Source organism: Rattus rattus, chromosome 4 (genome assembly GCF_011064425.1).
Source record: "Rattus rattus isolate New Zealand chromosome 4, Rrattus_CSIRO_v1, whole genome shotgun sequence".
Lineage (NCBI taxonomy): Eukaryota > Metazoa > Chordata > Mammalia > Rodentia > Muridae > Rattus > Rattus rattus.
The window spans coordinates 34,103,182-34,129,906 of record NC_046157.1 but is presented as its reverse complement, the minus strand read 5'-3'; the positions used below and the strand labels follow the sequence as shown (position 1 = coordinate 34,129,906).

Genomic DNA, 26,725 nt, shown 5'->3' with positions numbered 1-26,725 from the left:
ATATGATAAGCCTGCCAGGTTTCTCAAAATATGAAAGGGTTTCTGTCTCATTAGTACTTCATGGTTGACCATCCACAAACACCTGGTGCTTAGACTCCTTCCTCCCATGAAAATGTCACATAGTTTTAATTCCAAAGAATATGTATTATGCAATCTTTGCCAAATGAGCTAATATTTCAATAATTGATAAGCTTACACATAGGAGGAGGAAAATCCTTCTTCATATGTCCTAATTTCACTGACAAAATAAATTAGTGGCAGAGGCAAATTTAAGATACCTTTGTCCTTCTCTATATCTGTTCAAAGGGAAGTTCCACCTTCACAGACTACCATCCACAGACATAAACAACACAGATCAATGCCTCAGAATAACTGAGTTCATCTCTACTTTGTTTTCCTTATTTAATAATCAAGTGTCCTCATCATCTCCAATACAGACACCAACTGAACACAAGTACCACAATGTACGTGCTCCAGGTAAGAATCACACCATATTTAAACTTTGTTAAACCTGTTATGACGTAGAAGGGGCCAAAGACTTGGGCTTTGAAGGCACATTTTATACTTAGGTAGTATATTTTTTAACTTTTAAAATTTAAGAACCTTGAGGTTATAAATTTTAATGGTTACATTTATGAAAATAAGATAACAACTACATAAATAGCCCAAAAGAGTAGAAAATATCTTAAATAATTTGAATGCTAAAAATGATCTAAAATTTAAGGTATAAACAAATAATAGGGATTTATTTATTTGGATGTAACATTATCTTATAGACTTTTAATTGATCAATAAAAATAGCCTTATTCAGAGGGAAATGGGGAAACTGGAGGCTTTAATTAGGGAAGCAAAGGGAAACCAAAACAGAAGGTGAGAAAGTAAGGAGGGAATATAAGACTAAGAATGTTTACTGCCAAAAGAGGAAAGAAACCAATTGTTCTATCCAGCTCTGAAGACTAATGAGCCACAACAATGACCCACATGGCAAGATGTCCCTAAAAATGTAAGAGTGGCAGTCATACTCTGGCAGTAACCAACAGCTCTCCAATTGGACTTAAGGTCCACTTAACAGGAAAGAAATCATGCCTGATACTGGAAACCTAGCAAACTATCTGGGGCTAGTGAAGTCATTGATTTTAGGAGAACTTACTACCCGCACTTGACTAAAACAGCGCAAATTCTAACTGCATTCTAAGTACTTAGCCTTATACCCACGATCACTGTAGTTCTCAACCCTCAGTAAAGACGCTTTTCTTTACAACAGAGACCATTACAGAAAATCACAACCAAAGTGTAGAGAACAACTGATCAGAGTACCAGCCCTGTGGATACGTCTACCACAGAACTTCTGCACCTAAGGCAGAGGTAGCATTGCAGAACAGGAGACACAGAAACTGTAAGAGCTAGAGGACCAGGAAGTCTGTTGTGAAATGTTTTCTAGAAATGACGGGAGCATCATCCTAACACTTCAATATGGCTACCGAAATGAGACCCAGACAAGGACAACAGTCATAGATGTGCTAAAGTGGGAGGGGAAATCTCGCAGGCTTTCACCCCTAGACAAAGAGTTACAGGGAACTAAGGGATGCTGAGACTAGAAAGAGTCTTTTCCCAAGGAGAAGCTCGATTATTGGCTATGCAATAGTAAGTGGCTATTCCTAAAGTATTTTATATACAAGCAACACTTAAGGGACTCAAGGTCAGAAGGTTGTATTTAAAGTTGTGTGTGCCTGTGTGTGTGTGTGTGTGTGTGTGCCTGTGTGTGTAAAAATAACAAAGAAAGAAGAGGCCAAATATTTGAGAGGGAGCTAGAGGAGAGGCACAGGAAGAGCTGGAGGAAGAAAAGTAAATGGAGGTAAATAATATAATTATTTTTTAATTTTAAAAATTAAAAGTAAGTTTATAGTATATTTATTTATTAAAGAAGTATTTATTCAATCCTTTGTGTTTTATACTATGAGAAATGTAAAAATAAAGACAATTATCCCTGCCAAGAGGGAACTTACAAATCAGAGCTGCAAAGGAAACATGGGGATAACTAATAATGCTTTTAGCCAGCATATAGTAAACATTTTCTACGTGATAGATGCTATTTTTATACTGCTTTGCATCTGACTTTTAATCATAGCAATCTTATAAACAGGTTCATATTTCCCAAGAAGCTTGGAAATTTGCCCTAGTTTAGAATCCTAGTAAAGGACAGAGCTTAAGCCATACACTTGGCACAGTAGTACATTCCATTTCAAGTTGGGACACATATACATATGTGCATACACATGCATGTACATACACACACACAGGGATTATAACTACTGGAAAATCAGTATCAATAAAGCAGTAAATAATGCATATTGTGGTAGCTCAAGAAGTTTTCAAATGAAACAAAACCTAGATCCAAATTGGCTTTGAGGATTCAGACATGAAAATAGAGGACCAATAAGAATATATTGCAGGTATATGTTTTTCCAGAGTGCCTAGGTATATACATTATTGAAATATGATACACATATAAAACGTGAAGTGCCACGACATTCATTTAAAATAGCTCGTTGACAGTAAATATACTATTATAGACTAGATTTATTTTGTAATCACAACAGAGAGAAACTTTCATAAAGCAATGCCTGACAATGGAACAGAATTTATTTTATTTCATAGAAATATAACTTAAGTATTTTCCTACAAACAAAGTCATCCATTTCTAGTCTACTTCAATGGGTAACAACCTGAAACAGAACAATTTGTAGCTTTCCATAATTAAAAATGCCATCCAGCAAATACATTTTCAGTTTGCCCTAGAGGCACTGTGTGGGCTTTCACAGGCAGGAGGCGCCTCACTCACCCTTCTGGGTTTGCGTTTGTTATAATTGTAACATTGATATATAGGAAGACGATTTTCATAGCTAGTTTGCAAGGGGCACACAATAACGTCTGGCAAGTGGGCGGCTTTCCAGCAGAACAGTATGGGGATTGTTTGGCCATGACACTTACCAAGCGATAGGTCTGGGCCTTTAAAACGTTGAGATCAATAAAGTTTTCTTCATTATCTGTCTCCTCTTCCTTTGAAAAATAAAAAAAATTTCATATTAAAAAAGCTATCATTTAGATATAGATTTTTAAATACATAATATCCTAAACTATGCTGAGCTTAATCTGACTGACTCAGTAAAGCATATTTAAAAGTCTAATAAATATGCAGAAAGTAGGGCTCGCAATTATTAACAGCTCATATGTTCTTTGAAGTTTTGATGGTGCCATTTAAAAAACCTGCTTCTGTAGACACTGAAAAAAGGAGGGAGAAAGAGGGAGGGAAGGAGTAACTGCTACAGTTCATTGATGAACATAAAAATAAACAAATAGGCCCAAGTGGCATGTATGAAATAGTGCATGTTTATGGAATTCTGGGCAACCAGACTGAAATGAAAAAAAAAAAATGAATGCTGAGACACAAGTCACTTCCTTTGTTCCAGGGACAAGTGCATGTACTTAAAACAATGTTGACTTACGTGTTTGTATCTGTATGTATGTGTGCTCATGCATGCCACATGTGTTCCAGGGCTCACAGGAGGCAGAAAATTGGATGCCAGGTCTTTGGAAAGAGCAGCAAGGTTTTAGCCACAGAGCCATTTCTCCAGCACTGAAGATGCATTTTCACACTGTGTGTGGAAAGCACACTAGGTGGTCAAGCTTGTTAAGGTAATGAGTAATAGTGATGCGTGGTGTACAGCCCTCACATCCATTTAGAAGGACGGCCCAAATGGATTCCAAACTGGTCCTCACCTGAGTGCAGTTGGCTGTGGGGGTGTGGGTAGGAAGTGACCCTTTCAGATTAAATCTGCTCTATACACAGAAAATAAGCAGGAAGTTCCGTTAGCATGGAAAACAAATGCCATTGTGGTGACATGGTAGGTAAAAGTGACCTAAGAATAGCAGTCATATGAGCAGTGGACATCAAATTGATGCTAACAAAACCTTGAGTCATATGATCTTGTAAACAGAAACAGAAACCAGGCAAAATGTAATACATAGCAAACAGTTCCACAAGGAGAAATGTTCAGAGTTGCAGGAGGAGGTTTACAGTTCACCCTTACCTTTGGATTTGAGGAATGTAAACCAGTGGTCTTGAAACGTGATTCTGAGACCAGTAACATTAGTATCACCCAGAACGTGTCGGAATGAAAATCCTAAGGCCCTATCCGACCGAGATCTATTCCACTAAGGTAAGACTTGAGCACTATGCCTCTAAGCCTTGAATACACAAGACAGCATAGATATACTCTATACACTCGGGTACGATTTGTTTTTCTTAAGGTGGGAATAATGGGGGCACAGAGTACACAGCTGACTTATTTATGAATCAAGTAAATATTGATACTTCTGCAAAGTGGCTTGGTGTATTCTGTGTTTGTACTACGTAACAACCAGAGTAATTCATTAAAATGCCAGTGACTCACTGCTGTTTGAAGAAACAAGGTTACAGTAAAATTACCATGATCTCACTGGTACTGTTCACACAGGCGACCAGCCAATACTTGTACCTTACTGAACACTGAGAGGACAGAGCCTTAATACCAGACCCTAGTATGAGCCAACATCAGTATATGGTACTATTTCTCTCATAGCCTGAATTCACAGGTTCAGGAATTAAGGGCTGTAAACATTAGTGACATCACTAGTTCCAATTAGCCATTAGCAAAATCCTTGCTTCTTCTGGTTCCTATGATTTTATTATTCTGCTAGTCTACAGGTCCTCGTTCCAAGCGGAAGAACTCGTCCACTGGGAGACAGAACGATGACTGCTGAGCTGCATGCGTGAACACTATTGGATACTTTGGACTCCTCACACTCCTGAGTTATAGGCAAGAGAAGAGTGCCTGTGCTGGCTGCAATGACTGACCCTGTCCCAAGGGGAAATTACGCTACCATTACAACAGAGGTGTGACTGAGCATGTCTCGAATACAGACAACCCTTCAGTGTATCCTTTAGTCCTGCCACTCACTGTGATTACACTCAATGGAGAACTACAATGGTCTAAAGCACACAAGACTTCTGATGACCCAGACCCTTTAGGAATGAAGGGTGGCTAACTCCCCAGGTAAATACCCACTGTCAGCTGAGGTGCTGAAGGCAAAGGGAATACAGAATGTGTGGTGAATGAAGGGAGTTATAAAGAGTAGTTTATAACTACATAACTTCTTTTTTTCCCATCTTCTTTTCCTCCATTGGACATTCCTTCATTTACATTTCAAATGTTATCCCCTCTCCCCAGTTCCCTGTCCATAAACCTGCTATCCCATTCCCCTCCCCCTTCCTCTATGAGGGTGTTTCTCCACCCATCCACTCACCCCTTCCCACCTCCATGCCCTCTGACATCCCCCTACACTGGGGGTGGGGGGTGTCCAGTCTTGGCAGGACCAAGGGCTTCTCCTCCCATTGGTGCCCAACAAGGTCATCCTTTGCTACATATGCAGCTGGAGCCATCGGTCTGTCCATGTGTACTCTTTGGCATAACTTCTTACAGAAATAAGAATTGTATTGTTATACATATTTCTTCCATATTTGTTTGCAAATGTATTTTTCCTTTTTATCACCTTTTTCATAAATATAAGATACTTTCACTGTGTCATACAGTTAATCAGAGTTATGATCCTGTTATTGCCTTTATTTGGGAGTTAAATGTGATTTAAAGGATGCCAAGCTGACTAGGGATGGAAGTAGGATGGTTAATTCTATGTATCAATTTGATGGAGCATGGGATGCTGAAATAATTTATTAAATGTTATTCTTGTGTCTTTGAGGGTATTTCTTGGTGAAGTACGTATTTGAACCAACAGAGGTGAGTAAAGTGGACTGTGTCTGTCTCCAAGGTGGGTGTCTCTGTCTCCAAGGTGGGTGTGTCTCATCCACCTGAAAAGCCTGGGAGGGATGAGCTCACCAACAGATGTTCCTGCCTGTCCCCACTTTGAAACCAGAACATCAGTCTTGTCTTGCCTGTGGTATGAAACTCAGACAGGAACCTGAAGCACTGCTCTCCTGTGGTCTTCACCTTCACATGAGAACAACGCCATCAGTTATCCTGTTGTCTACCTTGTCAGTAGCAGACCATGGGACTTCTCAGCCCCTATAGCCACACGACTCAGTTCCATGTAAAAACTTTCTCTCAGCAAAGCTTGTAGTGCAGACCCGAGATTCTCCTTAGACCAGGACGCTGAGGTGGGATATCAAAAGCTTAAGGCCTGCCTAGACTCCATGTGTTCAAGGTCAGCTTAACTCTGGGTAACTTGGAAAGAGCCCATGTCACAAAGGCACTGTAGCTCAGAGAATTACTCACATGGTATGCGTGAGGCCTGGATTCCAATCCAATCCCCAATGCTCCAGAAAAGGTGTGTGTGTGTGTGTGTGTGTGTGTGTGTGTGTGTGTGTGTGTGTCTGTGTGTGTGTGTGTCCTACTGGTCCTGCTTCTTAAAAAAATCTAGACTAGCACGTAGAAAAAGAACATCTCTTACTAAATAGTATGACCAGAACACTTAAAGGGAATTCAAGCATAAACTTAGAAGAAAATGCCCTAAAACAAGTTAGGATTCTCAATGATTTATCTCCATAATTCAGAAAGCACGATTTCCTACCATCTCCTTGCTTAATTGGTACTAATTCCCTTCCTGCTTGTTACTAAAGATATGATCGTATAAATAAAGCAAGAAGACTACATCAATGCCAATTTTAAAAACTAATTGTCAATGTGATTTGTTTTGATTTGGCACTTTCTAGCTGAAGGTCCCTGGTTTCTATAAAAGCAGAAGTTCGTCACAAATGATCTTTACCATCCTTGCCCCACCAAAACAGCTCTGAAGCACGACCGATCAGTGGGTTCCTTGTGAGATTTTGTAGGCACCAACCCAGCTTTCCTGAGCACCAATGGCAGGGGAAGGAAGAGAGGTGATCTCAGCGGAGGATGAGGAGGTGGAAGAGAAGGGAGGACATGTCAAGGAGCTTGACAAAAGCAAACAGGTTCCAGAGGCACCTCCTCTGGTCTTTACTTCCTGGTTTGCAAGAACAGTATAAAAAGACTGCTGTCTAGTTTATTTCCCTAATTTTATAAACAACAATTCTGCTTTGAACTTTAATAAAAGACCCAGTGAAAAAAATAGCTAAGATTTTGAAAAGTTACACATTATCCTGAAAGATTCTATGTCAAATACTGAAAACCTGACACATACCAAATGAAACCCAGTAAGCTGGGGCCATGACTGACAGCAAGGTGAGATAGCATCCCATTAGCTTACCCTCCTGATGAATAGTCTTTCCTTTCCTTTGACTACCTTTGAGTGACAATTTTGAAGTTAAATGTTGGCATACTAGGACCAAGTATAGACTCATGCACTATTAGTTATTAAAAAGACAATGGAAATAACTAATTAAACGAGGAAATAACTAAATAATGAGAAGGTATGAGGATATTCTTTCTGGTCCTGAGTGGAAAGTCAATTGAACAATAAAGTCTAAACCTCTTTAAATGCCCAAATTATCTCTCCGGTTTCTTTGAAGCGACACCTGACAACTCCAGAAACTCTGATTTCTCCAAGTTCCTGGTGACACACAGCACCTTCTTGCTTTCAGGTTCTAGAACAGGAGCTCCTCTCGCCTCCTGTAACAGGGCTTCATAGCTGCATGTAGAACTGATGACAGCACTGTTTACCTCGACTTTCAAACTTTATCATATTGAAAGCATGTGTTTTAAACTAATTTTATGGTGGTCTAGGTTGAGAACCAGAGCCAGACTTGACAGTGGCTACACCGTTGAGTGTCTAGGCTAGCCTTGTATAGTGAAATTCAGCATTGGGGCTAAAAAAATTAGCAAAGTCATGAAGAATCATGTATTTTAATATGGTTAAAAGTATCCTTTATACTTCTAATAAAATATACATTAAATTACTAAGAAATATTAAACAGAGACTACCATAATTATTCTGTTTATAACAAATATTAATATACTGATACTATTACACATTTCACAGTTACAGCTGTGATGACAGCTAACTTTGTAAAACAAAGCACAAATCGTCATTCTCATGTCATTGTCTGTAAATAAGTCATATTAGCTACATAAGATTCTGTTTGGATGTAATCCAATTTATTTAATGATTATTTATTAACTTATTAAGATAATTCAGCAACTAGCAAATTTATAGCTTATACTAGCTTATTCTGAAATATGGAGTGGATTATCTACTGACTAAAAAATAAACCCATGAAATCTTTATTTAGTTTGCGACGGAAAATACGACATAAGTTCTTTGCCCCGTCATGTGTCCCGTTCAGATTATGTGGGTAGATCTAAAGTACTCAGCCCAACTCTGGCTCACAATCTGGGATCGCAGGTATGCACAGCCACATTTGGCCAAGCAGGAACTGAGTGCTATTTTTCTTTAATTTTTTGCAAGTTATGGCTTTTTAAGATCAAACATGTTTGATAGCTGGTGATACACCTGCACGCGAGCGCGCACTTAGAACCTCTTCCGAAATTGACTCAGGACCATAAATAACAACTTAAACAAAGGCCTAAGGACTGAGAATGGCACTGCACTGAGAAACAAAACACATTCCAGAAAACAAAGTAGGAGAGTTAGCCAAGGGAAAGCAAGCCACAGGCAAGGCTGTAGGCAGCTCGGCTGCACGCTTACCACAAACTCTTCATCCACTTTACTTAGTGTTAACTCCGCATCATCTTCCGGAACAGTTTCTTCTTCTAACTCTTCCACTGGGTATGATGGCCTGAAAGAACAAGATTTACTGAATGCTTAGAAGTTTTTAGTGAGACAAAACATGCCGTATGAAGAATGGTGAAGGTGCTTCCCTGTGGGACTGCTCCCTTTGTTTTTTTTGTTTTTTTGTTTTTTTTTTCTTTTTTTTGGAGCTGGGGACTGAATCCAGGGTCTACCACTGAGCTAAATCCCCAACCCCGCTCCCTTTGTTAACTTCAGTAAATTGATTGCTTCTGCCCCAAAATTTCAATGTTGAGAAAAGCAAAGATATCTGCCACTAGATGTAAAAGGCACATTAACAAAAATAATTGATGCTGTATATACCATACCTAACCTGCTCACTCATATATACCCAAAAAACAATATATGCATTACACTCCACTGAGCAGCAGTTCTACCATTAAACTCTCATCCTGTGACTAAAACATAGGGTCATTTCTATTGTTTGATATATAATACTTTAAAGATCATATTTGTAAATTTACTACCAGGCAGATCTTTTAAGATAAATTTGTCCATGTGAAATGGCTACATCGACAAGTTTGTACATTGTTTGTGGTTTAACGAACTGTCAAAATTGGCTTCCAAAATGCTATCCTAATTTATACTCCCAAGGATGGTGAGGAATGGCATCTATGTTTCAAATTTTCGTCTAATATGCATAAAATAAAGTGTGCCAATAAAACAAATGAAAAAGTATCATCGTTTCTTTAAATTTCTTAATCATAGAAGTGATTGAGCAACTTTATATATTTTAATTGATGACTCATTTTTAGTGAAACTCTCATTTATACTCTAACTTTTATAAATTAAGAAAATTAATGTTTTTTCTAGTTTCCTCCACCCCGTCTTTCTATTGTGTTTTATTCAATATCATTTAAAGTTATATACTAAATTTTACATGTATATATATTTTGCAGCAAATATTTCCTTTTTTATTTTTTATTTTTATTGGATATTTTATGTATTTACATTTCAAATGTTAACCCCTTTCCCTCCTCTCCCATCCCTCATCGCCCCCCCCCTGCTTCTATGAAGACGCTCCCACTCCCACCTCAACACCTTGGCATTCTGCTACACTGTGGAAAAAAGCCATCACAGGACCAAGGGCTTCTCCTGAGAGGCTATGCCAGAGTCTTACTGACACAGATGAGGATGCTAGCAGCTAACCATAGGACTGAGCATGGGGACCCCAATGGAGGACTTAGAGAAAGGACTGAAAGAGCTGAAGGGGTTTCCAACCCCATATGGGGAACAACAATATCAACAACCAGACCCCCCGCCCTGAGCTCTGGGGACTAAACCACCAACCAAAGAATACACATGGAGGGACCCATGGCTCCAGCCCCATGTGTAGCAGAGGAGGGTATTGTCTGGCATCAATAGGGGAAGAAAATTGTTTACCTAATCTAATCTGTTCCCTAGTTTTACTACTTAGAATCATGAATAATGAAGACTGTTATAATTCTTCCTAGATAGATTTGGCAACATTTTCCTGTCCAGACCTTGGATTTAATATTACAGAGTTAAAGCATTCCCTTGAGTCACACCTCCCTACATCTCTCTGATCCTTTACTATGTTTATAGTTTTAATTTTCAATTCACATTGATCTCAAATATGCTGTTTATTTTTCTAGAGATAGCAAGCTTGATTCTTATTTCTAAAGTCCAATTAGTGGTTCTAACACTAAAGTGTTGGACTACCATTTCTCTCTTAAGATCTACTTATTTTCACATTAAAAATTATCCAGACATATTTGCATTAATTGTGACAACTAATTCTAAACATACATATCTCAAATATTTTAACAAAATATACAGATCAACATGTAGTAGGAAAAAAAGTATTATGAACCAAATCAATCTTGTATAATAAATTTCCCAATTTTCATGACTTAGAATTAGATAATTATATAAAAAACAATGTTCTTCTAAAAATCGTGTGACATAGTTAGGAATAAGAATAACCTTCTATAAATAAGAAAGTTCTATGTAACACAAGTGATAGTTTCCAACATTCATTACTTTTCAAATGTTTTCCTTTCCTCTTCCATGTATATACAGTTCCTACAAATTATCCAAGTCACAACCCATATTATATAACTGAATATTATACTAGAAACAAAGGAAGTGTGAATTGAATAGTGGTTGACACAGTAATAACCTGCAATGCAACAATGATACACTGAGCTATGGATTTAGTAACTAACAAACTAGGGCAGCACATCATGTAATTCATCTTTTCTTGAAATCTAACCAACACAATTAGGGACTGCAGAGTCATTCTTTACAATGAACTGAATGGAAATGTTTGGGTTGAAGCAAAGGAAACTGCCATGTTTTACCTTGAAACTAAATGGATATCAGTTACTGAATATGCTTAAATCTAAAGACAGCTTACATCATGTAAGTTTTAATAATTTTTGAGATTTTATCAATCCCCTCCTCTCTTTCTTCCATCCAAACTCTCCCATATACCAACTTCCTTATTCTCTTTAAGATTCAGTCCTCCTTTTCTTCCATTGTTGTTACATATATATGTGTGTAACTATTCCTAAATATACGATTCTTGTACTGTACACACACACACACACACACACACTTTCAGAATTTTTAGAAATACTTATTAAAAGGAAGTAGATTTCCACAGACCATATGAAGCTCAAGAAGGAGGAAGACCCAAATGTGGCTGCTTCAGTCCTTCTTAGAAGGAGAAACAAAATACTCACAGGAGGTAGAGGGCAGAAGGGACTTGGGAGGAAGAGAAGGAGAGGAGAGGGAGGGGGAGGGGGAAGGAGGGCAGGATCAGGTATGAGAGAAGATGGGGATGATATTCAGAGGGTCAGGAATTTGAACAGAGGTGTATAGCAGTGGGGGATGGGAAACTGGGGGTAGCCACCAGAAAATTCCAGATGCCAGGAAAGCAAGAGGCTCCTTGGACCCAATGAGGATGACATTAGCTGAAATGCCCAACAAAGGGGAGAGAGAACCTATAGAGACCATATCCAGAGGTTAGACCCCTGGTTGGGAGGATGGAGCCATTCACCCGTCTCAAAATTTTAACCCAGAATTGCTCCTGTCTAAGGAAATACAGGGACAAAGAGTGGAGCAGAGACTGAAGGAAAGGCCATCCAAAGACTGCCCCATCTGGGGATCCATCCCATATGCAGCCACCAAACCCAGTCACCATTGCTGATGCCAAGAAGTGCTTGCCGACAGGAGCCTGATATGGATGTCTCCTGAGAGGCTCTGCTTGAGCCTTACCGATACAGATGAAGATGGTTGCAGCTAACCATTGGACTGAACACAGGGACCCCAATGGAGGAGTTAGAGAAAGGACTGAAAGAGCTGAAGGAGTTTGCAACCCCATAGCAAGAACAACAATATCAACCAAGCAGACCCCCAGAACTCCCAGGGACTAAACCAGCAACCAAAGAGTGCACATGGAGTGACTCATGGCTCCAGTTGCATGTATAGCAGAGGAATGCATTGTCTGGCATCAATAGGAGGAGAGGCCCTTGGTCCTGTGAAGGCTCGTGTCCCCAATGTAGGGGAATGCCAGAGCAGTGAGGTGGGAGTGGGTCCATGGAAGGGGAAGCATCCTCACAGAAGCGGGGGGTGGGGGGGGGGGGGGTGGGAGTTGGGGATGATAGAGGGGGGGTCTGGAGGGGAAACCGGGAAAGGGGATAGATAACATTTGAAATGTAAATACATAAAATATCCAATAAAAAAAGAAAAAATTATAAAGTAGATTTTTTACATAAATGTAATTGTGCATGTATTAATATATTAACATGGAACATTATATACCACTTTCTAGCTGCAGGAGTTTGTTGAAATCTAAAAAACAATGCTAAGCCATATTTTATTTTTATCATGTTCTACAGTCTAACCTATGAATTAAATAATATCTAATAATCAGTAAATAAAATCTAACCTATCAGCTTTCAAAGATGAAATGTATATATTTTAATCATACCGTAGAAAACCAAGTTTCTGATTTTATTTATTCATCAATATTTACCAAACATATATGATGAACTAAGTACAATGCTAATTACCAAAGATTGTATATGATGAAGGATTGGTAAGAGTTGTACCGTAGAGTGCTTGCCTAGCAAGCGCAAGGCTCTGGGTTCGGTCCCCAGCTCCGAAAAAAAAGAATAGAAAAAAAAAAAAAAAAAGAGTTGTACCTACAAAGCTATACCTGTAAATAAATTATTTAAATATTGTAAAAATACACAATGTGCTTTCAGAAACCATCCAAAAGGATGGCAAGTGACTTCTTCAGTGTTATTCTTGCCATTGAGCAAGGCAAAAAGAAAGTCCCCCACTCAGTGCTATTTTAATTTCCTATTCTACATAAATATGAGGTTTTCGGTTACCTCAACAAGCACACACAATAGTTGCACATACGAGCACAGAGAGAACTTAGAAAGTTTTTCCAAATTGGCAAGGATTACAATAACAACAAACAGGAGATGCACGGGAATGGATGAAATCATTTCAGAGTGGATTTGGAAAGCATTCTGGTTTTGTCTATCTTTAATCTTTGGTGCACTGTCAGTTTAGATCAGTCAGCCCTTGTCAGTTTAATTAAACAGCTCTGTACTTCAGAAACAATCAAGACAAACAATAACAACAACAAAACCCATTAAGTCTGTAATAGCAATATTGTCTGTGAGGTAATAGTTACCTTTTCCAAGTGAAACCAATATATTTTAATGCTTCTTCAGCTAAACAATCAAGAACATAGCATACATGTTCTCCATAACCAGACTTTAATTTTGAAGGAGGAAAATCTGCAGTTCTCCCCTGAAAAGATAAAGACGTTATTTGTTGGCTGTATTCCAGAGGCCAAGATTATTTCAGCAAAGAACTACTGAGCACATGTATATTTTGAACTCTTCAAATGACAAGATAAAGGTAATTCTTTTAGGCATTCATTCCTTAAGTCTTTTTAGTCCACTGATACATTTACACAAGTACAGATATTTTATGCTCAAAGTACCAAATTAAAAGGCACTTACATCCTCACCATACAAGCTTTCCAGACCTCTCAGGTCCACACCCTCAGCCCACCCTTTTTATTACCTTAGGCCCAGCTTCGTTAAGAACTAGGATTTACTTAACTAGCTAGACTGCTGACGGTGGAGAATGGGACATGAGTGTAAGCTCAACTCTGCTGCTCTGTGTTCCCTATCACACCTGAGAAAAATCCAGAGGCAGACTTGAGGGGTGACCTCTGTAACTGTGTTCAATCTAGAAATTGTCATTTTTTAATATCTTAACTTATTGTTTCTGCTTCAAGGAATGTACTGTAGCCTACATACAGGACTAAAGACCTAACTTTCTGGAATTTCAAAAATATAAATGAATAAAGGCAGTTTCATCATAGCAGGGAAACAAATCAGTACTGAAAAATTGTCAGCAAAACTACTGGCATGGTAAAATGCATTTTTAAAAAAGGATACAGTGATTCACTTATTAGAAATTAGCAACCTGTGTCAAAAATGTCTTACTGCCTTTCCCCTGGAGAAGCCAGAAATGAAAATACAAATGAGAAATCCTAACAAACCCCAAATCCTTCCAAAGTCAGTTGTTTGCTTCATACTCTGAATCATCCCTCCAGGGGAAGAGCTGACCACCTACCTAAGAATCTATTTTTGAGGCTTACAAAAATTAAGAAAATTATTATTAATCTGGTCTATGTAACGTTTTTAGAAGTGGAATTCATGTTCCATATAATATCAACCATTTTGGGAAGTTCTTACTTTAAAATAAATTGGAAAATCACTCCTATCATTCAATTATCGGTCTGTCTGTCTACTCTTCCAGAAGAGTCAAATAAAAAGGCTCGCACCTGTTACTGAACTGCTACTACGGAACCTGCAGTTTGAGAACATGGAGAAGAGAGTGAGCCACTTACAAAAGAGCGGAGCTCAGACAGGATGTTAGATATAGTTGCATTGGGATCGTCATATTCCTGAGGCTGCTCAAAGGCACGGCCAGTCTTGTTGATCAGCCATGCAGCAAGAGTGCAAAACATGTAGAACTGCTCACCGGGATTGGTAGGCAGAGCAAAGTAGTGTCTGTTTCAAAGGGAGGATTGGATGGGTGAGATAAAGCAAATCAACAGTAAGTCACACAGACAGGTCTGAAGTTGCTAATTTTCCCCTCAAGCAGACTTCATCAATACTATTGAACTATCTAGTGAGTTATGGCACTCACGAAGTTTTGACCCAGTATCAAGAGACGATCACTACACTGCCCAAAATATTTGATTGACACCCCTACCCCAACCAGGGATGGAAGGCAGTAATTTTGGAGGATGACCTGAAGCTTTGGTCACAATCAATTAACTGGTCATCAGCAAGTTCCCCTACAAGTGGCGACTGTGGATTATGAGACTCTTGGACTTTAAGAGACTAATAACTTACCATGGTTTTCACTATCTGTAGCCTATCAGCTACGTCAAGCAGGTGCTTCCATTTTAGCTGCAGATTCAGATCAACTCCTTAAAGTACTGCCAGCAGCATTCCCCAGGCCTGCACAGCCATAACTTATGGATGGAACCCAGCACAGGTACATTTCAGAGGTTCGCAGCTTAGATGGTCCAGGGTGGCAGAAAGGACCAAGGACCCCTGTCATGTCCCCCTGCATCACCACTGCTAACTTTTGCTAATTCCATTACTGTACTAGATACATTGCCATGAGGATATGATTTACACAAAGCTAGGGAGGACATAAAGGTACAAGTAGCATCATTCAAAAGTTAAATCAGAGATCTGATATATTTTATGTAGCTACCACTATTACTAACACACACACACACATATATATATGAATTTAAGAAACTAATGACTTACGTTTTTACTATATACATATATACAGTATATATACACACACACACACATATATATATATGTCATATATATATATATATATATGACATAAGAATCAGTGGTCTATACTTCTATTTTCTAAACTTTTTCCATCCAGAAAGTATAAAAGTTCTGGAAGAAAATATAAAGCTAGGAAATTTTTCATGAACTCCTTTCAGGCATAGGTTTACAAGGAATTTATCCATCAATAACTGTTTATTCCTTATTACCTGACTCTCCTCAAGGACAGAAGAAGGGACACTGACAGATACTGTGGGTCTGAGATGAGGATTCTCAAGCATGAAGTTCCATCAGAATCACCCAGAGGGATTGAAAACTCAGATAGTTTGCCTCCAGAAGTTCTGAAAAGGCAGACCTGGACAAGAGCCTTGGAAACTTCTGTCTATATTCCCAGGTGATGCTGACTTTTTGGTCTGATAGTGACACTTTGAACTCCTGGTTAGAATGTCTCCACACAAATGCATGGTACAAAGTATCTTGCTCAAGCTTAGAGTTTCAGTACAGCAAGGTATTAATAGAAGTGTAAGGCTATTTTCCCTTTGTTCGACAAATACATTTGAAAAACATTTTTATCAACACCGAAAATGTTGGCCATCTATGCTATTATGACCAACTCATTTTTAAATAATAATCCCAATCCTAAAACTTCTATTGTAGATCAGGATCAAGATGGTAATTTTTCTCCCTTACAGACTAATTTGGCATTATGGACAGTTTGTATAAAAGCCCAAGAATCCTTCCAAATGTGTCTGGAGGAGGGTAAGAGCTCAAACTGCCAAGAGAAATTATATGAGCCTACCCAGAGATGGTAAAAGAAAGTATGTTAGTTCTTTTTTATTTCTTCTTTCAGAATAAAACAAATATAAGTTTTAAAGTGAAGGAAAAGCAATAAAACAGTTATCACTAAGCTATCATGATTACCTGTGGGAGTTTTGTCTATCACTCTTGGCAACTAATGGCACTGCCTTCAGGATATTTCAAACTTTTCCCACCACGGCAAGCACGGAACTTTAGGCCCTATAATGAGGGCCATTCCAACACTTATTGTTTCATTTGCCTTCTCCACTCTCCGATTTCTAAGAGTATTACTGCAAAAGTATTAAATCCTTTGAACCACAGTAATTAGCCTACAAGTTTACGTACTACATAAAAAGTGCTCCTCAACACGGTCCTAAGTAATCACAGTTGTCAGTTTAGGAAGTCTAGCGAAGGAAAACAAAAACTAGAAAGAGATGTAAATGATAAGGCCACTCATCTCTAGAGATCGTTTTTTTCTTTTACCCTTTCTACTGTGGGTATTTTATTACACTTAAAACAAGATTTGTGCTTGGTAGACGGTGCGTGTCTGTTTCAAAGAATGAACAGGCTATCTTCCCCAGGCCTCCCTGCCATTTCAAAACTTGTTTACTTTCTCCACAAAATGATCAGGTCTGAAAAACTCCACCTTCCTCGGTGCAGAAGAAGTTCCCTTCCAGAGCAAAGAAGACAGAGGACTGGACGTGCGGACCCCCGCGTGGGGTCTGCGTCTCACGTAGGAGGGGGCGTCCCCCTGGGGCCCAACCAGCACCCGGCGCTGGGGCACTGCACGCACCTGGACGGGGGCTTCAGATTGCTCTTTCGGAGTAGCTCCTCCTCGTAGCGGAGCAGCTTCAGCTTCTCCACTAGGTCTTCCATCACCACGAACATGTGGTAGGCCGCTCCCGGCCCGCGCTCCACCACCGCCTCCCCAGCGCCTTCCCCCCGAGCCCGAGACACCCCATCGTCCAAGCCCGACGGCGGGATCACCGCGGCCGCGGCAGCCATCGCTGCTCAGATCCACAGGGCCGGGCTGGACCCGGGCTAGGATCTCTGCGGCCACCGCCGCCCGCACCCCGTAGACCGCCCGGTCGCCACCGTTACCAGGCGACCGCAGGGCTGCCGGTCACCATGGCAACTAGACCCCGCCCCCTTTAGGTTCAGCCGGCCTCTCTAAATTCTCGCCAACCAAAGCTGGGTTTCGCCGCGACGTCACGCCATGCCCGTCCCTGGCCTAGGAAGTAGCTCCGCCCTGTAGGCGTGGCGTTTATTCCCCCGCCCCTTCGGGGACTTTCACGCGAGTCTTAAAGGCCCAGGCTGTTTAATTCTGCGTGCTCAGTACAGCCAAGAGGAGCGGAGGATCTGGTATTCTGCTCAGGGCTGCTGACTGAACCGACATCTGATCATCTAGGTAGCAATTCAAAGGACTGAAACGAAGCGGAACAGAGTATTGGAGGCTATGCTTGCTCAGTGATTCTTGTTTTATGTTTTTCAAAGTGGGAAGTTATCGTAGTTGTGGTGAACTCAGGTTCATTTTCCCTCAGAAATACCACCCACAAGACTGCTTGTTTATTTCTTAACTTAATCGTTTATTAGATAATGCTAGGCTTACTAGTATATTCTAAATAAGACTTGAAGTCTTACAAGGGTAAGTAATCACTCCAGTATTAGGAAAATGGTTGCTTAGAAGAGGGTGGCTTGGGAAAGGATTTATACTACACGCTCATCGCCCTCATAATCTGTTCCAAGCCCATGCAGATGTAAATTCTTGAGTACTAATGAAATCTGACAAAATATAGTATCTGGAAAGGAAGTTCTGCTTTGCAGCACTTACATTAGATAAGAAAAGTTTTTCTATTACAGCTGCAGGTGCTGACCTAGAAAACACATGGAGACATAACTGACCACGGATGTGACTTATCCTTACAGTGCTAAGAAAAGTGCTGTATCAGGCAGTTTTCCTAACAGTTAAAAGTAAGAAGTGAAGCGAAGAGTAGTGCCAGGTACTTTTTTTTTTTTTTAAATCTTTTTTCCGGAGCTGAGGACCGAACCCAGGGCCTTGGGCTTGCTAGGCAAGCGCTCTACCACGGAACTAAATCCCCAACCCCATACCAGCTACTTTTTAAGATGACTCTGAAGCAAGAGGTCAAACATTTGTCGGATTAGCCCTGTGCCTGTCAAGGGATCATCAACATGTTATATCACACCCTAAAAAATGTAGGAGAATCATATTTTTGACATAGCTAAAATCTGAAACATACTTGTAAAACCCTCGTGATAAGATGAAGAGTTTATCTTTCTCATCAGCCTTGTTTCTGATGCTAATAAAGGTATCCGCATGAAGAACAACGCTATTCATCAAATAAAAGACACACATAAAACTACTGATTGATGTAAAACATAAAGTAAGGGGAGATAGTCTGTGGATAAGTGGATTTCTTTTGAATTTCTCTCTCTCTCTCTCTCTGTGTGCAATGAATAATGCATGATCATATGTGACTTGGGGTATGTTCATGCAGCGGTTCACGCATGGAGGTCAGAGGATAACCTTCTGTATCAGTCCTCAACTACTTCTTTGAAACAGACAGCTTTTCTGTAAACTCCTAAGGCAGCAGTTCTCAACCCCGTGGGTCACGAGGTTGCTTTTGGGTTGGGAGGGGTCATATCAGACATCCTTCATATCAGATATTTATTTTATGATTCACAACAGTAGCAGAATTACAGATATGAAGTAGCAGTAAAAACAATTACATGGTTCATCACTACATATGAAGAACTATATTAAAGGGTCATATAAAGGATCATAGCATTACAAGAGCCACTGGTCTAGGGAGTCTCCCGTGTCTGCCTTTTATATTTCTGTAGAGTGTAAGCCCACACTATAATCCTCATCTTCATATAGGTTCTGGAGAACTGAACTGAAGTTTACACACCTGTAGCATAATGTTTACCCACTGAGCTTTATCTATAACCCAAGAATTGCTTTTTAAATACCATTGGTTTGTAAGTCATGGGCTAGTGACTATTAGTAAGGACGAATGGGAAAATTGGGTTTGCTTCCAGCCCCTGTCAGATGAGTCTTTACTTTTCTTAGCTATTCTACAATAGTGATTACTCCCAGACATGACCGTATCCAATGACCACATATGGAAGTTGAGAACATTACAAGATGAAGACGAAGCCTTTTAGAAATACAATAAGAGTCACAAATATTTATATAAACAACAAGCATGTCGTGGCTTTTTAAATGATTCTTGAAAGGCATGCTGCTTACACAAGATGTCCTGACACTCTTAGAAGGTCATGTAACACAGTAGGAAATAGTCAATCACTGCTTTCCGGGTGAATTTCCATAATGTATATGTTTTGACTTGGGAGAAAATAATACTTTTTCCAGAATCCAGCCATTTTCTTCCATGACTTGGCTTGGTTTGCAAGCAGGTAAAGAATTAGTTTTCCATTGAAAATATGAAGAAAGATAAAAAGGAAAGGAAGGAAGGAAGAAAGGAAGGAAGGAAGGAAGGAAGGAAGGAAGGAAGGAGAAAAGAGGGCAGGAGGGAGAGAGGAAGGAAGGACAGAAGAAAAGAAGGAGAGAAAGGAGGAAGGAATGAAGGACTAAAGTATAAACTATCCCCAATAACTCTGGCACATAGACAATAAAAAGAGAAAATCCAATTCTTCACCACATTATGGTTTCCCACAGAGGGAAAATAGGAAAGAACACAGAAGTATCATTCAACTTTAATAAGGCCAGATGTTTTCACATTTCTTTATTTGTCTGGAAGAGCTGCCAACAGCCAACTGCCCTTTTCTTGGTAGAAGTAGTTCCCTTCACGAGAATATCCACTCATAACCTCTTCGAGTTATTTCAGCCACGCGGAAGCTCCATACTGTATTTTTAATAGCTTTTTCCCCCCCTGCAAGACTAACGCTTTGACGAAGGAGTTAGATAGAGCTTAAAGAGTTTGGAATGTGGCGGTAAGAGCAGACTTATCCTCTCAGTCCTCTTGACCACTATTTGTGGTCAGGCTTCAGATCATTTCATTTCTTACACACCGTCTATGACATGGTTGGAAGTAGTTTGTAAGACTTTGAAAAAAAAGCCTTTCTATGCCTGTATGCAAGCTAATCTCAGAAAACTCAACAGAATCCCTGCCAAAGCTGGTTTAAGCTAAATGGATTTCCGTGAAAGGTGCTTAGCAAAGCTGATAGCAAAACGGAGACGTTGAAAGATGGAGGTAGGCTGTCTTGGGGAGACTCCCAGTTCAGGCAGTGCGTCCTGCAAGATTGGGCAGGCTTAAAAAAAACCCAACTCTTTCTTTGTTAAGCCAGCCTAGTGGGAGGGTTTTGGGTCCTGAAGAAAGAGCTCTCCTGACTGTAATAATGGTCTTAACAGAGGCATAGATTAGCTATAGTGGCAAGTTAATCCATTCTCTCTCCTGCACATGCTCTGTTTGACTTCTGCCTTCTGCCATGAGTTGGCGAAACCAGAAGCGATCGCAAGGAGCTGCTTAAACAGGTATGCCATCCTCTTGGGCAGCCCAGACGCCACAATCAATCTTTATAAGTTTCTTAATCTCAGCTGCTCTGTTATATCAACAGGGACCAACTAAACTAAAATACCATTTTTTTTCTCCCGAAAATGCTCAGTACCACCCATAGGAAATGCGAAAATGTCAGAAAAATCACCAGTTAAATAAAAATGTCTTTGCAATTGAAACCATAAGGCTGAAAACTTTTATTCCTTTGATTTTTTTTTTTTTTTTTTTTTTTTGGTCCCTCTTGGGTTATGTGACTAGGCCTAGGCTGGAGAATTAAATTACACACTGATAGCTTGACAGAAGAAAAAGCACATACATTTTATTTAATAGCTTCCTATGCATATGGAATCCTGCTTAAAAAGAAGCAGTTAAGATCAAAAGCATATATACTCTGCTTTTTTATTAATACAAATATGAATGATACAAATATAACGAAATTGTAAGACAAAGGGAAATAGATTCAAGCCTCTAAGGGTGATAAATTATTATGTGTATTTAAAACTAATAAAAGATAAATGTTTTATATGTTTATCTATACACATTCATTTAAGCAGCAACTTCTAATGTCCAGCAATAAAAGCCTGATTCTCTTAGGATAGAGAAGAATCTGTCTCCTGGGAAACCAGATCTGCTCTTAAGCAGCAACTGAGGTCAGAGAGAGTGCCTGTGTCTGATATTTTGCAAGTGCCACACAGTCAAACCAATCAATATTCAACATCAGTATCTAGGCAGAAAGTTTTAAATTCCTTCAGACTGGTAGGTGCTGTGAAAATCCTCGAAAGGGAAAAGGTCATATTCAAATGTGAATGTCGGAATGGATCCCCTAAGCGGAATGAAAGCAAATAGCCAATGCTCTGTGTTCTAAACCGGACCCGTGGGTAACGTGAGCGAAGGAACCCAAAGAATTTAGAAAGGAGCTACAGGGAGAGCTCAGAGTTTCCCACTTTTCATAGACAAACTAAGGAACGCTTACTGCAGGTGGAGTAACGAACCAAAAAAAGTAAACTCCAAAAGAAGTGTCTAAGTCAGGAAATAAATCTATTATTTTTATGGGGGAAAAGTGCTTAAACCTTACTGAAATCTAAGTGCATAGTAGAGTTTTTATGAATGAGAAGATCAGAGGTATTGCCAAGCTTGTAAACTCCACGTCACTCAAAGAACTCGAATCAGCGCTTTACACGTGAAAATACACTTTAGAGAAATACACGGAAGGAATTAGCTGCCTAATTACAGTGAGACTTTTTATCACAGGAGTAAGTAGGAGATGGTCTAGAAATAGACAAGGCTTTCTCTGGAAAGTTAGTACACTGTCGAGGAGGGGAAAGGTGAACTTGGTCACACCATGGGCCATCCACATAGAAACAATCACATTTTATTTCTAAATCCCATCGTTTAAATTCCCCTTGTATTAAAGACACCATTATAAAGTACATTCATTCTATGAGAGAAAGGCAGAGAATTGTTTACTTCAGTGATAGATTTTATAAAAATAAAAAAAAAGGTATATAAAAACTTAGAAGGCAAGCTCATAATTTAGCATCAAAGGTATGAAAATAGGAATAGGTAATAACCAAAGAAGAAAGATGTTTGTGATGCATACAGAAAGAAGATGCCCATGGGTTGGTCTCTAAAGCACATAAAGTGACCGTTACAAATCCACGTTAGGGAACCTTATGTGATCTACTTTGAGCTACATGAACTTGATAGCATGAACATTTTAGACTGATCGTTTCTTGTTTTGTGTACCTGTGTGGGAATTGCTCCGTTCTGTAGACTTTTGAAAATATACCTGGCTACTACCCATTAGACTTCAGTAACACCCACACTTGTTTTGATGACCAAAAATGTCTTTAGATAGTGTCAAATGCCCTTTAATGGTGTGTGTTTAGTGGGGTTGGGAGGGGGTGGTCACTTCTGGTTGAGCACCACTGTCCAAAACTCATTTTGACATTGCAAAAAGTTTGACATTGCAAATGGCTTTTAAAGGGCTTCTAACCAAAGGTTAAATGAATGCCTTGTATGCACAGAATATTGGAAATAGAAAATTCACCTTCTCAAAGACAGGGCATTTTTGTTATGCAAGAATTTGTTTTTGCCACGAGCATTGATTTTGTAACGATTTGAACATTGTACATCGGTGCGAGTCCCCAGTGCTTAAGGATGACCTTTATGCACGGAAGCTATGTCTGGGGCTTCTTACTGTTAAAGAGACTTGATTTAGTAATGTATTAAAGTTCAAATTTGAACAGTGTTATTCTGAAGTTTTTAGTTTGCTATTCAAATCGTAGTCAGCTTACAAATGTAGATTTGTTACCGCCAAACATAAGGGGTGATTACAACTTATATATAGAATTTTAAACCACTGACGAATCTGCTGAGCTTGTTTTAACAGCGTTTGGCAGACAGATCCAGATATTGATAACTCTTCTCAGTCTGAAAGTAAAGGGAAAGAAAAGTGATAGATTCTAGTAAGTATTCTAACACAAAAACATGGACGCAAAGCTAATTTTTTAAGTTATTCAGTTATAGCTATGGTTTGAGTATGTACCCTAGAAATCGTGTTTCAAACTTGGTCCTTAGTGCAGCACTATTGGGTGGTAGAGTCACATGGGAGCTGTTTAGAGGGGAGGGCAGCCTTCCAGTCTCACAGATGAATCAATGTCCAGTATAGAAGAGGGTTTATGCTGTCCCTTCAACTATAATGTACTTGCCCTTCCATTTTCTACTATAGGCTGGTTCACCCGAGTGACCTTTCCACCAATCTTGGACTTCCCAGCCTATAGAACTGAAAGATTTATTTTAACTACCTAATCTCAGGAGTCTGTTATAGCAGCAAGGATAGATTAGGTTAATACATAAAACAAACTTAACTCACAAGCTAGTTTGTTTTTCTAATATTACCAGATCCCATTTATTAGATATTTTGATATCAAATAGCATAATCCTCACTGCTATGTGTTTGCTTTTTATTATTATTGTACTTAGTGTCACAACTTTCAATGAATGACATACGCTCAATCTTGAAAATAAATTGTCATCTTAAACTTCCAGAGTGTGCTGAGAGTCCTGGGTCGAATGGAGAAGAGATTCTTGTCCAAAAGTACCAAGCCCTAACATGCTCTGCTTCCCTGAATTAGGAGGAGAAATGATTTTACAACCCTTCCCCTTGGGCTTACTTCATTCTGCAGGCAGTTGTTTTCTACTAATGGAATTCTTCTAACCCCATTAAGATTACACTTAACTGTGTCAACTAATTTTAACTCTCAAGGTGGGTAAATATCACCCAGTGGCGTTATATTCTTCAACGCTTTGATGGGCTCAATGATTTAATTTTCTTACGGGAAAATGAACTATACGTGGGAAGTACTGAGTAAGTAACATCTGTACAGGTTATGGGAATGATTGTTTAAGGAATTCAAGAGGGCTCTCTCTCTCTCTCTCTCTCTTTCTCTCTGTGTGTGTGTGTATGTGTTAGGGAGAGGGGCTTAAGGTAGATGACTTCTTTTCAGATTTTTTTCCTTCTATTGAAAATAATTTTTTTATATAATGCATGGTGGTTTGAATAAGAATGGCCATCATAGGGTCATAGATTTGAGTGCTTGGCCATTAGGGAGTGGCTCCACTTGACATGGATTAGGAGGTGTGCCCTTCTTAGAGTACACATGGCTTTGTTGGCGCAAATGTATCATTAGAGGTTTCAAATATTCAAACTGGCCTTCCCCAACCCCCTCTGCCTGCAGATCAAGATGTGGAATTCTCAGCTACTCTCCAGCACTGGGTCCACCTGCATTCTGCCATGTTTCTTGCCATGATGACAATGGGCTAAACTCTGAACTGTAAGCCAGGCCTGACTAAATACTTTTCCTTATAAGAGTTAACATGGTCATGTTTTCTCTTCAAAGCAATAAAACATTGACTAAGCATAGTATATGTCTTAGTCATATTTCAGTTTCCCCTCCCTCTAACCTCTCCCAGTTCTTCCCCACCTCATGGCTCATAAAGATTCACTTCCTCTCTGTCTCTATTAGAAAACAAAACAGATTTCTAAAGGATAATAATAAGATATAATAGTTAAACAAAACCATTGGAATCAGACAAAACAAACCGATGAAAAAACAGCCCAAGTAAAGGCAAAAGAGTCAAAGACCCACTCACTCATTTGACCACTGAGGAAGGCAGATGACTTTGCAGTGTGAATTTTAGTGTTTGGCAATGGTACATAAAAGGAAGTCTAGAACAATGACGATTGATTCCAAAGATAATTTTCATAGTTAGGGTAAATATATTCTTAAACTGGGATAAGGGGCAACTAGAATTGTGAGAAGGGTGACAGTTAGCCAATATTAGGAGAAAGAACTTTTTATCTGGTATATATTCTAGGACATAGGCAGCCCTACAAATTCCCCATATGGGAGAAGAATGCTAATTTTTATGGCTTTGTCCCCCTGGATGCATTGAGCTTTCCCAAGCACCTAGGAGTAAGGTGACTCATTGACAAAAAAGATGCAGCTATGGCACATCATGCAATGCTCTTAATAGCTGGGGAATGGCAGCATGACCCTAGGGAAAGAAGCTGATATCAAATTTTAAGATAGCAGGTGGCATTGGAGATTTAGGTCAGTGTTTTTGTTATGTGCGTATGTGTATGTCTGCACGTGGGAACGTGTACATCTGAGTGCAGATGCCTACAGTGTCCAGAAGAAGGTATCTTAGCCTGTGCATCCTGGGAAATGAACTTGGGTCCTCTGCAAGAACAGAACATATTCTTAACTACCGAGCCATCTCTCCAGCTCCAATAGTTGACAACGTATTCCTATTACTCAAAATGGAGAGGCAGGCGGAGAGCTTGAGAATTCAAGGTCAGCCTGGTCCATATATCGTATTCCAGGCCAGCCAGAGGTACACAGTGAGAATCTGGCTCAAATCAGGAAGGAAGGAAGATGGAAGGAACGGAGGGAGGGAGGATATATGCCCACCGAAGTAGATATTCTTATATGTATAGAGAAAAAAAAGATAAGTTATAAACTGTCAGACAGAAATAGCACATCAAATAACTCTCCAAATATTCACATATTCATTCTAAATCCCCAATGAGGCTTCCAGTCCACCACGAATGATAGTAACACTTTGATTTGATATAGATTGGGTACTAACAAGGATTCATCTGATTTGTCAGAGTATTGAAGGTTAAATAGGAACCCATTTATTTTTCAAGAGCTAGATTTAAAAGACCCAATTACTTTATAGCCAGGGACAGTGGTTTGTCTCTGGGAAAAATTAATTTAAACTGAAGAGTAAATAATAAATGCCATAGTAGAAACCTCTCTTAATGAGGCTCCCTAGAGCCTAATAAAAATGTCTGCTAGATGCTGCCTCGCGTGGAATTCCACACCTGCGTAGTCCAAGCCTACACCTCAGCGCTCAGTATACAGGCCTTCCTGACTGCCTGTTTTACAAATAGTTATTGACATCTTGTCTTGGCTTAGAGTCTGTCTCCAAACTATCACATTATAACAAAATGTTGAATTTAAATGCTTAATACTGTTCCTTTATCTTTAGCGGATATTGCTGTGCTCTATACTTAAAACAGTTTATGAATAAAAAAAATGCTCTCCAATTTTGAGGAGGCAGTGTTAGAGCCCAAACTCATACATACACTGCCACTCAGTTGCTTTTTGACATCGACAGAGAATGCGTTTTTAGCGTGGTTGTATTTCACAG

The 26,725-nt window shown here is 39.4% G+C and overlaps 1 protein-coding gene across 1 annotated transcript in view; it reads right to left on the bottom strand.

The window, feature by feature from the left end:
- Positions 1 to 17,590, bottom strand: part of Ift57 (intraflagellar transport 57) — a 55,886-nt gene extending 38,296 nt beyond the window's left edge. The window contains exons 1-5 of the mRNA XM_032900264.1: positions 17,260 to 17,590; positions 14,693 to 14,855; positions 13,460 to 13,578; positions 8,683 to 8,773; positions 2,992 to 3,060 (exon numbers count right to left, since the gene is read on the bottom strand). Of these exons, the coding sequence (XP_032756155.1) occupies positions 2,992 to 3,060; positions 8,683 to 8,773; positions 13,460 to 13,578; positions 14,693 to 14,855; positions 17,260 to 17,471 (654 nt within the window). The 5' untranslated portion in view covers positions 17,472 to 17,590. The remainder of the gene's footprint in view (positions 1 to 2,991; positions 3,061 to 8,682; positions 8,774 to 13,459; positions 13,579 to 14,692; positions 14,856 to 17,259) is intronic.
- Between the last annotated feature and the right edge of the window lie 9,135 nt (positions 17,591 to 26,725).